Below are 14,862 nucleotides of genomic sequence, written 5' to 3'. Positions count from 1 at the left end.
TGGGTGTAACATTACTTTCAACAGGAGTTTTGCTGCCAACACAAAGATTGCAAGAGGCAAAGTCAGGCAAAAAAAAAAAAAAAGTTGTGTAGTGTGTGTGCTCGGACAGTTTTCAGTTTCTCTGACAGTTCTCAGTGTTTTCGCTCATGCTCAGTGGATCAGCTGTCCTCAGTTTGGCATTAGTGGTGGGCTAAGCCTTAAATTACCCCCAATCGCAAGGATGGTGTCATGGGGTGCTTTCCTCTCCCTCTCTTACTGGCCAGTGGATGTGGATGAAAGCTGGTGGAAGGAGAAGGTGGAGGAGGAGGAGAGAGTTAGGGAATGAGTGGGGGAATGAGTGATTCCTGAATGGAGGGGATTATAGGAGATTTCTGTGGTTTGTTTCAGCTTGGCTGGCACTCCAACGCCACTAAGCCTCTGGGGCGGATGTTCGGGAGAAGGTGGAAGGATCTTTCTTTAAAAAGAGAAAGCTCAGTCCAGCGTGAGGAATCTCCAAATGGTGTCCAAAGTCAGACTATGAGCAGCGCTCGCATTCCAGAGCCTGCAGATTGGCCGCATTAAACCCGCCTCAGACACAAGCGTGTTGCGCGAAAAATTGTAAAACAGTGTAAAAAAGAGAACAGTGACACAGCCAGCTGTTTTGCACCAATAACACACCTGATCCTGTCTGAATGGGTGGAGAATGCGGGAACTGTTCAGGCATATTTTGGGTGGAATGAGGAGGCCGCTCTGCATGCAGTTTCTTTGATGTAGCCGAAGTATCTGAGAGCTTACTGTGTGAGTGTGAGTGTGTGTGTGTGGTTCTGTAATGGGAAATGATAATACACCTGGCGCTGCTGTGTGGGTACCTCTACATCGCTGTTTTACAGGCTAAAGCTGTGACGTAATTTTGCATGCATCAGGACATCTGTTAACAGCACCATTAAAAAAACGTTCCAACATGCGGCCTCCTGCAGTGCAGTGAGCTCCTATGGAAGCACTGATCCAGCTGCCAGCCTTTAAAAGATAATTAGAGGAATTTTACACACATCATTTTGGAACATTTCTTATAGTAATTTAACCCTTTACTGTTTGGGTTTGAAGAGTCTGATGAAGAGATATTGGGCAGCACAGTGGTTGTGCGATTAAGAGAGGTCAGCTAGCATATGTGTGTGTGTGTGTGTGTGCATTAAGTTGAGTCTCTGGTGTGCAACAATAACTGCGAACCCTCTCCCACTCTCTTCATTCCAGCCCCTCGCCTCCCTCCCTCTCACACAAACAATACTGTCTCTTCTCTTATGCTAAAGTAAACACACAGGGTATCCCGCCAACACACACACACACACATGCAGTGATACATACTGAGCCGTGGCGTCTGAAGTGTCAAATCCGGCTCAGGAAAAATAAACAGAGGAATCAAAACAGGCTGATTAACAATAGGAAGTGTCTCCATTATGGGCTTATATTAGCCTTCTCTGGTTACAATGCTGCATTCCCGAGCATTCCGGGAGCTTTGGGTGGAAGCCGAGGCAATTCCTGCACGGCCCATCCTCCCTGAAACAGCTGCCAAATGGACAGTGGTCATCACGCTAAGATGAGTTAATGATCCAAGTCAAGAGGCTCTGAAGTGTGTTGTTTACAGAGGGACCCCAGTCTTAGATGGAATTGTGAAGACAGCCTCAGTGCCAGCAGGCCCCGTGTAGGGACTCTATTGACATGCTATCAGGAGATCATCCAGATGTTTTACTGTAATATTGGTAGACAGCTCCTAGTCACCTATTGATCTTAATAAATTAACATAGATGTGATCAATTCAGTGACAATTGTCCACTTATCCTAAGTGTATTTGATCAGCCAAGATGTGTTTCGGGTACTAATTTAGCTTTTTAGTTTTAAACTGGAGTTACGAGTTCACCAAACACTAGAAGTCAATAGTAACCTTAATCCTTTCCACAAATACAAGCCCACACACTCCTCCCAACCACAACCAGGTCTTCATTAAGGTCATGCAGACATTCTTACTGATTGCTGATTCTGTAAAGCTGCTTTGTGGCAATGTCAGTTGTAAAAAGCGATATACAAATAAATTTGATTTGATTTGATTTGACTTCTTGTTCTTGTTCTTCTCGTTTTAACTATTTAAACCATTAACAGTGACAGTGTAACAGTGTTGACATTTTTCACCATTTTGATGACGTTTTTTACCATTTTTGTTCCTTTTGGCATGTCTAAAAACTGAATTTTATGGTATTCGAGTATTATCATTTATAAAAAATGTGGGAGATTCACTCAACATCATGATAACAAATCTGACAAATAAGACATTATTAACACAATATTGTTTCACTTCACTTCACTTTTTTTAGAAGTTAGAAGGTTAGAAGGTTAGAAGTTTGACGTCTTACTGCCACTTGTTTTGTGACACTTTTTTTTTTAACTAGAATTGCTTTCAGATTTTATGCAGTTGTAAATCAGAGGTAACATAATTGACCAGAACTTTAGGACAGATATAAAATATATTTTTTAATTACCAAAATACATATTGCTGCTGCCCAATGAAAAACATGCATCTCCAGTTTTTGTCCGTTTTTAGTTTTCTTCATCCTTTGAACCCTGTAGCCTGTGTAAAGATTTCTAAATGAATAGACCAAAAGAAATGCTCCAAACTTATCTTTCTACATTGACTTCCACTAAAGGTTAAGAAGTTTTTATCCTCTTCCTGTAAAGTTGCTGTTCTGGAGATGGTTTTCTTTGGACAGCGGCGATATTCTACAGAGAATATTCTGTGCAATTGATTCTTGTCATGTGACGTCCCGGGCTGATTTCATTCCAAACAAGGGCTGGTCATAAAATTTTATAGGACTGTGTATTAAGTGAATTGTCTGTTAATTTACTTTAAGTCAATCTGTTCCTAAACTGTTGGTTAAACTGAGATTAAATTTTTTCCCAATATTTAAATCTTGAACCCAACTATCTTCAGTGTGTAGCAAAAACAAAACAATTAGCCTTGCTGTTCTAATACTTTTGGAGGTGACTGTGGCTTATCTACATCCACTGAATATTCTATGAAATTGATTTTGTTAATAGAGTGAGCCCCAACACTGACAACAATTGACTTTGTTTCATGTAAAAATCAAGTTGAAGAACCAAGATGCTTTATTATCTGCATGTACTGATGTACCAAAGGAAGTGGCAAATGAGTGAAGATGTAACCTGGCCAGCCAACTCCAAGGTTTTCAAACATTGCATTGATTATTTGTTCTGGCTCTCTGCTCTGGTTTGGACTGTATGTGCAATTTTCATGACAACCGAACTGGTTCCATGCAATCAATATTGTCACAAGCCTAAGTGGATGAAAAGGTTATTTCAAATCCCAATATTCATAATAGCTCTGTTGGGTCTGAATAGTTTCTTGGGACCTATGGTAAATGTCAAATGAGACAGAGGACAGTGAATCATCAATCAAGGGTCACAGGGGGCTTTCGCTAGATAAGAGTAAAATGCTGCTCAGACTCTAGTGACTACAGTAAGGATAATGTAAATTCATGTGTGCCTGGATCCTTAAAAGTGTAAAGTAAAGTGTAACTGCATGCATATCTGGTTAGAACATAGAGCTTTGTATCTTAAATCTAATTGTATTTAAGTGGATTTAAGTGGATCTAGTTGACATCAATTACTTAACAAGTATAACATTGACAGTCCAAGATTAAAAACACGGAAGCTTATGGCTGCTTAAGGAACTCACTCATTTTTATTGATGATGGGCTCATAATGTACAGCAACAGAATGAAATGAAGTCAGAAATATTATGCTTGCCAATTTACAAAAAAAAAACAATGCCCCTACAACAGGTAACAATCGAAAAAGGTTGGGTAAAAGCCTGGAAAGCATCACAAAAGAAGATACTATCTAGATATTTTTGGTTCGTAGAAGAGTATTTCCGGAAGTTCTACGATTTTATTTTATAATTTTTTTGTACATTTATTTGTTTATTCGCACCATTACATGTAAGCTTTTCAGGTTTAGTAGACATATTTAAAAAATAATACAAGTTCATAATTTAAACATTACATAAACATTTTGCTGTAACCTTACTGGCTAACCTTTTAAGAACATTGTTGAACGTTCCTGTAATGCTCTCTGCTAGCTGGGAATGCATGATGTCAGCAAGCAAGCTATCAGATATCAGATTATGGCCACCTACCTAATAGTAGAAATAACCACCCCTGGCTCAAATGACATTAGGTGACAGAAGGTGTTCATTATAGAGGCTAACTGGTCCACTGTGGTGCATCGATTGTTCATCAGTGTTCACCACATCACTGTTGGGATGCACTTAATGCACTTAAATAATCTGGTCCTATACTTTTGGTCAAGCTGAGATTATGATTCTTTCCAATATTTTCAAAAACAAACATATTCAGTATGTAGCTTATCTACGTCCACTGACGTGGAGCAACTAGTTGTTGGAGGCCTCTGGAACGTTTAGTGGTGTACAAAGCTGACTTCGTCATAGCTCATACAGCAACAATGTCCCTTTGCTTCTTGGCACTTACAGAGATTACCCCAGAGAATACTACCGTCATTCCGAACACATGCTGCCCTGTCAACTACCTTTTCATTCTCCTGTGCCTCTAAGACTTCCCTGGTCAGTGAACAGATATCTGGACATTATCTTCTTTCTTACCATCTCAATGTTCTATTTTTTGGGGGGGATTTTACACAGTTACTATATTAAAATCTTGTAAAGTCTTCATCATTGTGGCCTATCAGGTTGTTATTTTAAGATTTTCAGTTCCTAAGTCACTTCCCAAACATGGCTGTCTTTTGATCCTACATAAGATGTCAACGACTCAATATGACCTCTGTCACCCACCACCCCAAGCCCTACGACTTTGTTCACTCAAAGAGCCGGAAAATCCTAGACGCCATCTTAAAAAGCAATTGTAAAATCTTAACACTCGCAGATCCGGACCACTAGCAGTGTTGTAGGTGTGTTATTTTAACGTTGTGTGGGACACACTGCTTACATCACCTGTCTCATTATATGATTAATGTTTTTCTATCATTTATTTCTAATTTTACCCCATTTTTCTACTCAATTTGGAAGGCCAATTACCCAATCCCATTATGTGAACTCACCCACCTCACTGGCAAAGCCCCCAACACTAGAAGGGTGAAGACTAGCACATGTCTCCTCCGACACATGTAAAGCCAGGCAGCACTCGGAAGAAAAGCAAGGCATCTCCAGCTCTGATACAACAGCTAACAGACACCTGTGCAGACCAACTTCATGGGGGGAGGCCATCAACCCACCCCTGGGAGAGCAAAGCCAATTATGCTGTCTCGGACTCCAGCTGCTGATGGCAAGCACCATGACCCGGGATTCGAATCAGCGATGGGACTCCACAAGATATGCATAATCAAATGGTTACCAGAAAATCACAGTAGTTTCTGCACTAGGATTAATAACTAATGAATAAACCTAGTGTCCACAGGGTTAAGATCCAACAAGGAACAACTTTTAGAATCTTTCAACACTTTTAGAATTAGGCATCTTTGTTCTCATCTTATCCTAACATACCTGATAGCTCAGAATGGCTTTCTTTTCGCCCCTTCTGCTTCAGTTCTTGGCCCACTTCTGTTCACCCTGTGAAGATATTTGGTTTCCCGACTCTTGGCATTTGAGATCTAAGCATGTTCATGAGGCAAAGTCTTTCGTAGTATTAGCTTTTTGCACTAATTTATTGTTCATGTTCTTTAACAATCTTCACATACAACTGTATTTCATATTTTGCTGTTAAGGTTTATCTTGTATTTACTTGATCAGATGAAGGCAATAATAGAGATCTAGTCTTTTAGGTCATAAACCCTTGCAGGTTCTCTGAGTACTTTAAATGTACTGTACCGTAAATTGTTGCAATTGCAGATCAATCACACTGCAGCATCTTCCTGGATTGGAATATGCTCACTGTGAGCTTTGTAATGTCCTCAGGCACCCTGGGAAGAAAAGAATTGCAAAATATAAAGGACCCATTAGAACAACTGCGTTTTCTGCGTTCCTCTAGGGCTGATCTGGACTAAGAGCTGTGGAGGGGTTTTGTCCGTGGGCTGCAAAAGTCATGTGCATCTTTGGGAATGTTGTGGGGAGAATGACTGACCTACTTTGGGACTCCGATGCTTCTGTTTGTGGGCCTTCCGAATGTTTCTTGATGAGTCAAGCTGAAGAAAACTGACGGGGATGAGCACTGACACTGCAAGCCTGAATGATTTCGCCTACACTGGATGTATATATTTGAACTACAGACTTTTAAGCAGCTGGAAATGAGAAAGGATAACAAGCTGGGGAATGAAAACGATGGGGGGAAAAGAACAGCAAACAGTGAGGGTTTATCTTTCTACCATCTCTCTCTCTTTCTCCCTCATTCAGTGGACATCGCCTGGCCTGGTGAAAATAAACAAGTTGATTTAGACTTACCATGACTCGGAGCTTACATAGGCCATCCGTTGATGTCAATCCACTACCCAAGCAGTGGATGTTATGTGCCAGTGCAAAATGTACATACAAGATTCACTGCTGAAGAAAGCGTTTCATCTCAGCCTCTTTGATTTAAATCCCAGCTGCAAGAGCAGTGTGTGGCACCGCGAGCCACAGCTAAAGCATAGCTAAAGCATTTCTTCAGCCTCAGAACAGATGAGCTATCAACCCACCATCAACTTATTTTAAGCATGGTACAGCCCATAGCCCTGCGTCCCATCACACTGCAAGCCTAGGGGTTGATTATTATGGAATGCTTTAAAGTGCCACAAAGCATAAACCTGTGTTTTCGAATAATCAGGGTAACCTGGCACACAATATATACATGTATACATATACAGGATCCTCCCAACCTTCATTAGCACTTTCATAAGCAATTAGAAGGCAGGTATGGCTTGTTTCACCCACACAGCTTTTTTTTTTTACCCCAATTTTAAATTAAGCCAATTACCCAACCCACTTGTTGGGAGTACTCTCCCCCTATCACATGTAATGTTCCCGACATTGGGAAGGTGAGGACAGACATAAGCAGAGCCAGCCACCACCTCTTTCAAACTGCAGCCGATGCAACGTCACCAGACAACCAATACACTTGAAGGAACCCAGCTCCGCCAAGTACCCAGTATACCCAGCTCTGATGTGTCGGCTAGCAGATGCCCTTGCCAGCCCGCATCACATGTAGGGATGTAGTGATAGAGAGCCATCTACAAAGCCATCTACCCACCCAGAGACAGCAAGGCCAATTGCACTCTCTCTTTCTCCGGCTTCTAATGGCAGGCAGCATGACCCAGGATTTGAACCAACGATCCTCAGGTCATAATGCCAGGGCCTTTATGTCTATTAGCTAAAAGGCCTCCTCAGGTCTGACCAGAGGTATTTTGGAGGTGAAGCATTCAACCCAAAATATATTGTACCAGCTGTTAAACATGGTGGTGGTAGCATCATGCTCAGGAGCTGTTTTGCTGGTAGTGGAACTGGTACATTGCACAAAGTGAAACGTGGGCAAAACTGAGGTTTCCAAATAAACATTTAAGGTGTTGTGTAATAGTGTTTTTATACAATGAGAAAAAAAGCAGAGAAAATGCACTAAACTAGTCTTGAGAGTCCTCCGTACCCCAAGACAGAGGTGAGACCTTTATTGCCGATAGCCTGGAGACGTTTAGTAGTCGTTTGAACTGCCTGCACTCTTTTAATTGTCTCTCAGAAAACGATCTATTTTACTTCTTCCATGTAAAACCTAAAGAAATAAAATAAACTGAGCCACAGAGTGAGCACTCACTCATCATCTGGCCTGATCATGCACCATCTGTCTCTGTCCCTTCATTCCCAATCCCTCCACCAATCCTATGAGCCCAGAGCACTGCTCATTCACCTGTGACCCTCAACCCTGGTGGGTCAGGATTAAAGCCTGATATGAATAGGGTCCAGGCTGTGATAGCCGTGTTAGGCCAGGCTTAGCTGTGGCCACGATGGCTAAAAGGTCAGCGGGCATCGCTGTAAAGCTGGACCTCAGTATCAAAGCTCAGTCATTAGCTGCACTGGTCAGGGGCTAATTTTTTAAGCAACGGTGTAAATTGGCCACTCTCCCTGTCTCCCTTGCTTGGCCAGAGGGAAAGAGAGAGTGAGGCATTTTAATTGACCTAAGACAGCTATCACCACCCCCCCAAATCTCCAGAGTAGAGGAATGACAGATGGGTCGCATGGGAAAAGAACATGTAGGGAACAAGAGAGAGAAACACAGTGGTCATCACAAGCCAAGGAGTGGAAAAAAAGCTAAAAAAAATGTAATGTAATGCATACTTTCTCCCAGTCACATCATTTCAAACTGCCATTAATGCAACCTCATTGGACAACTGAACATGCTCGGAGGAGAGCACTGCCAGGGGTGTAGAGGGCTTTTTGGGGGTGTAGAATTAGGATAATTCTAAGAGCCTGTGACTGCGGGGCCCTAAAAAACATAGTAGTAATAAACTGTGTGGGTCAGTGTAGTTTCTTTTCCTAGGGCCCACAATCCCTAGCAGCAGCTCTGTGTTTATAGCTGATAGTTTGAGGTTTTGCTAAAGAACTCTAATGTAGGCCTCCTTTTTAGTACTCCATCCAATTTTATACTGGCAGCAAAACAGCCCCAGAACTTCATGCTACCACCACCATGCTTAACAGCTGCTTATATATGCCCATATGGTCACATAAAGCCGCTCACCAAATCACCAAATCTTTTCAAACTGCCATTAGCCCAACGTCATTGGACATCTGAACACACTTGGAGGAGAGCACTAATGGGCAATTCTGCTATGTCAGCAAGTAGACTTTAATTAACGTACTGCGCATTTTGTATTCCATCATTTTATGAACATAAAACAGCTGCTTTCTCTCTGTATTGTGATCTACGGTTTCATCATGTCCTTTAAAAATAGCTACAGGAAATTGGTAAAGCCTTCAGTTTTAATGGCTCACTAGTTTTACACCGTTACTATCCATTTTTGCACCTCCAAACACAGCCGCTGGCTTATTGAGTCATTTTAGTGCATTATCTGGCCAATCAGTATATTTCCTACTGAGAGGTACAAATATGGCACAGTGTGGAGGGTCTAAAGAACGTTTTTTACAGTGTGGTCAACCCCAAACAATTTAGGCAGTTACTCTGTACGGGGTGATTTGGACAATGAGTGCTGTATCTTAACATGAACTACTGAAAAAGAAGAGTTCATTCATGTCCACACACTTACAATAGGGTTGAGTTCAGGACTTTGGGAAAGCCATTCCAAAAGCTTAATGTTAGCCTGCTTTATGCATTCCACAACCTCTTTAGGTTTATGCTAGGGGTCATTGTGCTGTTAGAGCATCCAAATCCCGTCCAAGCTTCGACAGTATAGCCAGGGGTGCCGTTTGGTGGGGGGTGGTAGGGGCTTGTTGGGGTGTGGAATTAGATCAATTCTAAGGACCTGCGACGTATTACGTGAGTATTTTGGCAGACTTGTTAAGAGTTGTGTGGCCCAGTGTTATATCTTTTACTGGGGCCCAAAATCCCTGCCAGAACCTCTGCATATTCTTCATTATTCCTTTCAATTTTTCCACTGGCAGTAAAACAGCCCCAGAGCATGATGCTGCTACCACCACCATGCTTAACAGCTGGTACCATGTTCTTGGGGTTGAATACCTCACCACCTTTACTCCTTCAAACCTACCTCTGGTCATAGTAGCCCAAATAACTTAATCTTTGTGTCATCTGACCATTAAACGTTCCTTAAGATGGCATCTTTGCTCTTATGGTCAGCTGAAAACTTTAGTCGAGCTCAGAGGCGTTGAGCTTAAAGGCAGCGTCTCTGTCTATGGTGATGTCAAACCTTTTTGGCTGTACTTCTGCACTACTCTTAAACTTTCCTGTGGTACTATGTGTTGGTCAATCAAATGAGTGTTGTCCAACAAACCCTTTTTATGTGAACACAGAATCTACCAGCTGTAGTCCATCATGATCACTGGCAGGAACTGGTTTTGGCAAGTTAGGACATTCAAGCTTTTTGCACCAATAAATTTATATACTTGGCGGGTGTATGTATTATTTTGACCCTGTGTTGACATCAAAACCCCACCGCTCGCTAAATAAATAAATAAATAAATAAATGTGCATCAATTTTTTTTGTTTTCTATTAGGTCTTATGGACTTGATACACATATGCATCATTTGACCAGAAGCAAATATATGATAAAGACAAAAAACACATGAGTGAAAAAAACATGAAAAAAAGATGTAATTCTTCCAGAATTGTAATATGTCTCTTTCAGCCGCAGTCTGCCCTCAGCATGCATAATTGTGTGTGTGTGTGTGTGTGTGTGTGAGAAAGCGGTGGTCTTGGACACTCCAACATTCCTGAGTTGATTTAGTTGATTTAGTGATGTTCAGATGAGTTGGAATGTGTCAAAGCCTCTCTTTAGCTTTTAAAGAGAAAGGGTAATGGGCAGAGAGAAGGAGAGAGAGAGATATGAGAAGGGGGCAAAGAGACACTGACAAACAGACAGACAGAGAGAAAGATGGGGAAAGAACAGATGTGACAAACAGAACAATTCACAGAGAGAGAGAGAGAGAGAGAGAGAGAGAGAGAGAGAGAGAGAGAGGAAAAGAGAAAAAGAAAATGGGGAGAGAGAAAGAGGGAAAAAGAGAGTGAGAGGGAGAAAAGTGACAAAAAAGGGGGAGAGAGAGACTGAGTGACTGAGAGAGAGATAGAAGTGAGAGAGGGAAAGAGAAAGAGAGACAAAGTGACATAAAGTGAGAGAAAGGTAGAGAGTGACAGTAAGAGAGATGGAAAGAGAGGGAAAAAGAGAGAGTGACAAAAAGAGTGACACAGAGTGAGAGACACAGTGACACAAATTAATAGAGGTAGAAAGAGAGTGACCCCAAGAAGAGTGATCAACACGCCATGAAGTGGTCAAAGTCCCACAATTCCACATATCACTGTGAGTTCCATGCATCAGTGTCCAGCCTGAGCTGAGTGGACATTCAAAGGTCAGCAGACTCAGAACGGATCCACAAATGAAGACACTGTCACTGCTGTTCAGAAGCTTTTCTTTATTGGCTTTACAAATGGAATGGGTGTGTGTGTGTACTTGTGTGTGTGTGTGTGTGTGTGTGTTGGCAGAAACACAGCATACAGAAGCTCATCTGTTGTGCAGAACTGAAAAGATCCAAAAAACACCCGTCTCATCAAAAACTGTGCAAACCCAAACACTAACATAAAATTCACACACACCTCAAATCTCTCCTGTTTTTGTGTTGAAGTATACTGTGTGTGTGAACGTGTGTGTGAGTGGTGTGTGTCTACTGAAAGTCATAACACTATCGCATGTCGGGAAAAAGACGATGAAAAATCTGAGCTTTTCTGAAACATCAGGACTGAGCAAGAACCCCCCCGTCCCCCCCTCCTCCCCGGAATAGAAAAAACTTGGAGTCGACCCTGTTACACTGCAATTGCCAGCCTATCCCTCAACCCTCAAACCCTCAGCACTACCTGAATCAGCACCAGACCCCCCCTTTAAGCCAATGGTAGAAGCACAGTTTAAAAAGCACTGAGGTTGCGTTACAGAGTGTCCGAGAAGAAAACGGTCACCAAAAAACTCAGCGTCATGGTCAGTGAATGAAGCCTGGGCTCTGACCACTGAATCAGAGCCAAAAAACAAGCAAACAAACAAACCAAAAGAAAACAGACCCAAAAACAGAGTGCAAGCCTGAACGGTAAAGCCAAAGCGTGAAGGCAATGTGCAGCCACATCTAAACACACACCCTTACCTTATTTCTGTCCAAGAACCTCCTCATAGATATACAGTACAGTGCAAAAGTCAGAGACCCCCCCTTCCTTTATTTCATTTTTCAATTAAAACACACTGAAGTTTTTTTTATTTTTGGACTTGTTTTGAGTGTGTGGATTTGTTTTCTGCCAAGGACAGAAAGCTGAGGCTGCAGTGAGCACAGGCTCACCATCACTAGATAATTAAACAACGCAGCCTGGTCTACTGATTCTGGATTTCTGCTGAGGAACACAGATGGTAGGCACCAAAAGTTTGAATCCATGGACCCAACCTGCCTTGTGTCAGCAGTCCCGGCTGGTGGAGTTGGTGTGGGGAGTGTTTTCTAGCCATGCTTTCTAGGCCTCGCATCAATGCCACAGACTAGTTTCTATTAGTGATGAAATAAATGAAGGTTGCTCTGTGACTTTTCCACTTAATACAATCCATAAGTGTGCATTTATCGGTCTCTGGCTCTCAAACTCCAGATTGCAAAATACGTACACATACAAAAATCCTACTCCGGTCCGCCTCCTCGAGTCTTGCAATTCATAAATAAAGCTACAGCACGGGTCACAAGAAAGTGCACAAGAAAAGTGAAGAGCGCATGAAAATAACAAACAACAATAAGGACAAAAAAAAAAAAGAAAAATAGAAAAGCAGAAGCCAAAAGAGAAGAAGGCAGAAAGCTTGTATGTCATCACCTCCTATGGCAACTCTGCCCCACAGCACCGGCACCGGCACCCTCGCGCAAAAGTAAGCAAAGGAAAGAAACGTGAGGCCTTCAGTGTGGACACATGGAAGAGCTCATCAATGAAGTCCCCCCCACCGGATTTATGCTATTATCTCACTCTCTTCCCAAAACACACACACACAAAGTGAAAACTGGAAGGGAATTCATCAACGAGCTGTTCCACACACCCCGTCACTGACTCCCACAACCCAGACCCCAACCCCAGCCCCTGGTGATCAACCCCCCCACACCCGGCGTGTGGGTCAGACGGTCAGGGAGATGAAGCTGTTGTATCTCTGGATGTTCCTCTTCAGGATTTCGGAGCAGGGTCCCAAGACGCGTTCGAATCGTGGCCGGTCCAGCTTCACACACTTCAGCGGGCCCCGGGCCACCACGGTGGCGGCACGTGGGCGGTTCAGGAGCAGCGCTATCTCACCTGCGCACAAGGAATGTTGGGGAACATTGTTGTTGAATGTTAGTCAGTGTGTACTGTATTAGCTTGTAATTTGCACATTAATTGCTATTAGCATGTTAGCGCTGGGTTGGAGCATTAGCTTGTAACTAGCACGTTAGCTCACGGCTAACACCTTAGCTCATGGTAAACCTTTCAGCCAGTCCCAGTCTGGTCGTTAAAATGCCATTTTTATAAAGATCAAAATTTAAAGTGTTATAATTCTGTCACCAACCAGTCACCAGGTACTGCGCCATTCAATAGCCTGTAATATCATATTTTTATCATATTGAATGCTGTAATAAACTGAAAATGGAAACATTTACAAATTAACATTAATTAAAGATATAGTATTATTATATTACAGGACTTTCTGCAGGATTTCTATTAACATTTTACAGTAAATACAAACAATTAGCAAAGTTTGGTATTAAGCATACTACAAAAGCAAATATTACCAGAATATTATGACCACCCCTGGCTTGGAATGAACTGGCCGCACATTACTGCACATATAAATAAGCGAGCCCACCAGTCAGTTGCCAAACAAACGCCATGGGCAAAGGACATGGTTTGACTGATTGACTGTCCAAAAGGGTCAGGCGAAGGGTGGTAGCATCTTGGAAACGGATAACTTTGTGGGACGGCTGGTCTCCGAGTGGCTCAGTGGTCAGATGTGCTGCCACTATGCCAAAGGCGTCTGGTAGCTGGTGTGGCGGAGTAGGGGATCCAGTGCTTTCCTTAGAGTGTGTCGGCTTTGCCGGCAGTTCAAAAAGAGGCTGTGGCTGGTTTAGCTTGTATCGATTGAGATGTGTCAAGTCCTTACCTCCTAGTGTCGGAAGCATTGCTAGTGCTAGTGGGAGCTATGAACAGGTGGGATAATTGCCAGCACTAAATAGGGAAAAATTTAATCCCTAAAAACGGAAAAATTAACGTCTTCCACATTGAGTGGCTCCAAACAGCATAACTGTAGTGACCATTAATGCCAGAGGGGATCGCTGACTCCAGCGAGTGGTACAGCGGACCAGTAACCTCTACAATAAACACCTCCCGCCACCTAATACAGTCCATGCCACGAAGTCTGGCTTGTGTCATCTGAGCCAAGGGTGGCTCTTACTATGAGGTAGGTGGTCATAATATTCTGATATGACAACAAATACATTCTATAGATTATTATAGAAGCAATGTAGAAGTATATGTCTTTAAGTATTACTATAGTTACTAATACCAACTTTCAAGAAACACCATCAGCTGAGTTTTTGGAGCTTTACTATGGGCACTGTAGTTGTCTGTTAACTTACCAAAATAATCAGACGGTCCAAGGCGCCCCACCTCCACATATTCCTCATTATCAGACCTACGCTGCAGAACAGAGGCTGTACCCTGAAAGAGAGCGAGAGGGGGATGGGGTAGGAGAAAGAGTGAGAAGGGAAGATCAGAAAGATTAGCTGCACAGATTTTTGCTTTATACCCTCGCAGGTGCACAGGATTTCGACTAGGGTACTTGTGCATGGGTGCTTGAGTACTCTGTTAACCATTTAAAGAGCCAGTATTTGAAGGCCAAACAGGCTAATTACTAGACTAAGTAAGTAGTGAGCAAGTGAGTACGAGTTTATGCAATTTAGGCATACAGTCGTGTGAAAATGTTAGGACACCCCATGAAATCCCATGAAGTGTTTTTAAATCTTTTTTAGCATATGGACACTTGATCATCATTTTAACAATATTAAGAGATGGAGGTAATATTACTAAACACAAAAAACTGAAGGAATGTCTTTGGGAAAAATCATTTGTAAAATGTAATTAATACAAATATTTCCCTGTGGAGAAAAAGTTAGTACACTCTCACATTTATTACTACTTCAGATGCCTAAAATTACAATC

At 42.3% G+C, this 14,862-nt stretch overlaps 1 protein-coding gene across 3 annotated transcripts in view; it reads right to left on the bottom strand.

Annotated features, from left to right (window-relative positions):
* Positions 1-11,061: 11,061 nt before the first annotated feature.
* The window catches only part of prkar1b (protein kinase, cAMP-dependent, regulatory, type I, beta), a 112,191-nt gene continuing 108,390 nt past the window's right edge, over positions 11,062-14,862 (bottom strand). For all 3 annotated transcript variants that reach the window (XM_072694032.1, XM_072694031.1, XM_072694034.1), the window contains 2 exons: positions 14,280-14,361; positions 11,062-12,963 (listed from right to left, as the gene is read on the bottom strand). In XM_072694032.1, coding sequence (XP_072550133.1) covers positions 12,791-12,963; positions 14,280-14,361 — 255 coding nt within the window. In that variant the 3' untranslated portion in view covers positions 11,062-12,790. The remainder of the gene's footprint in view (positions 12,964-14,279; positions 14,362-14,862) is intronic.

Source organism: Salminus brasiliensis, chromosome 12 (genome assembly GCF_030463535.1).
Source record: "Salminus brasiliensis chromosome 12, fSalBra1.hap2, whole genome shotgun sequence".
NCBI lineage: Eukaryota > Metazoa > Chordata > Actinopteri > Characiformes > Bryconidae > Salminus > Salminus brasiliensis.
This window is presented reverse-complemented; position numbering and strand designations above follow the sequence as displayed.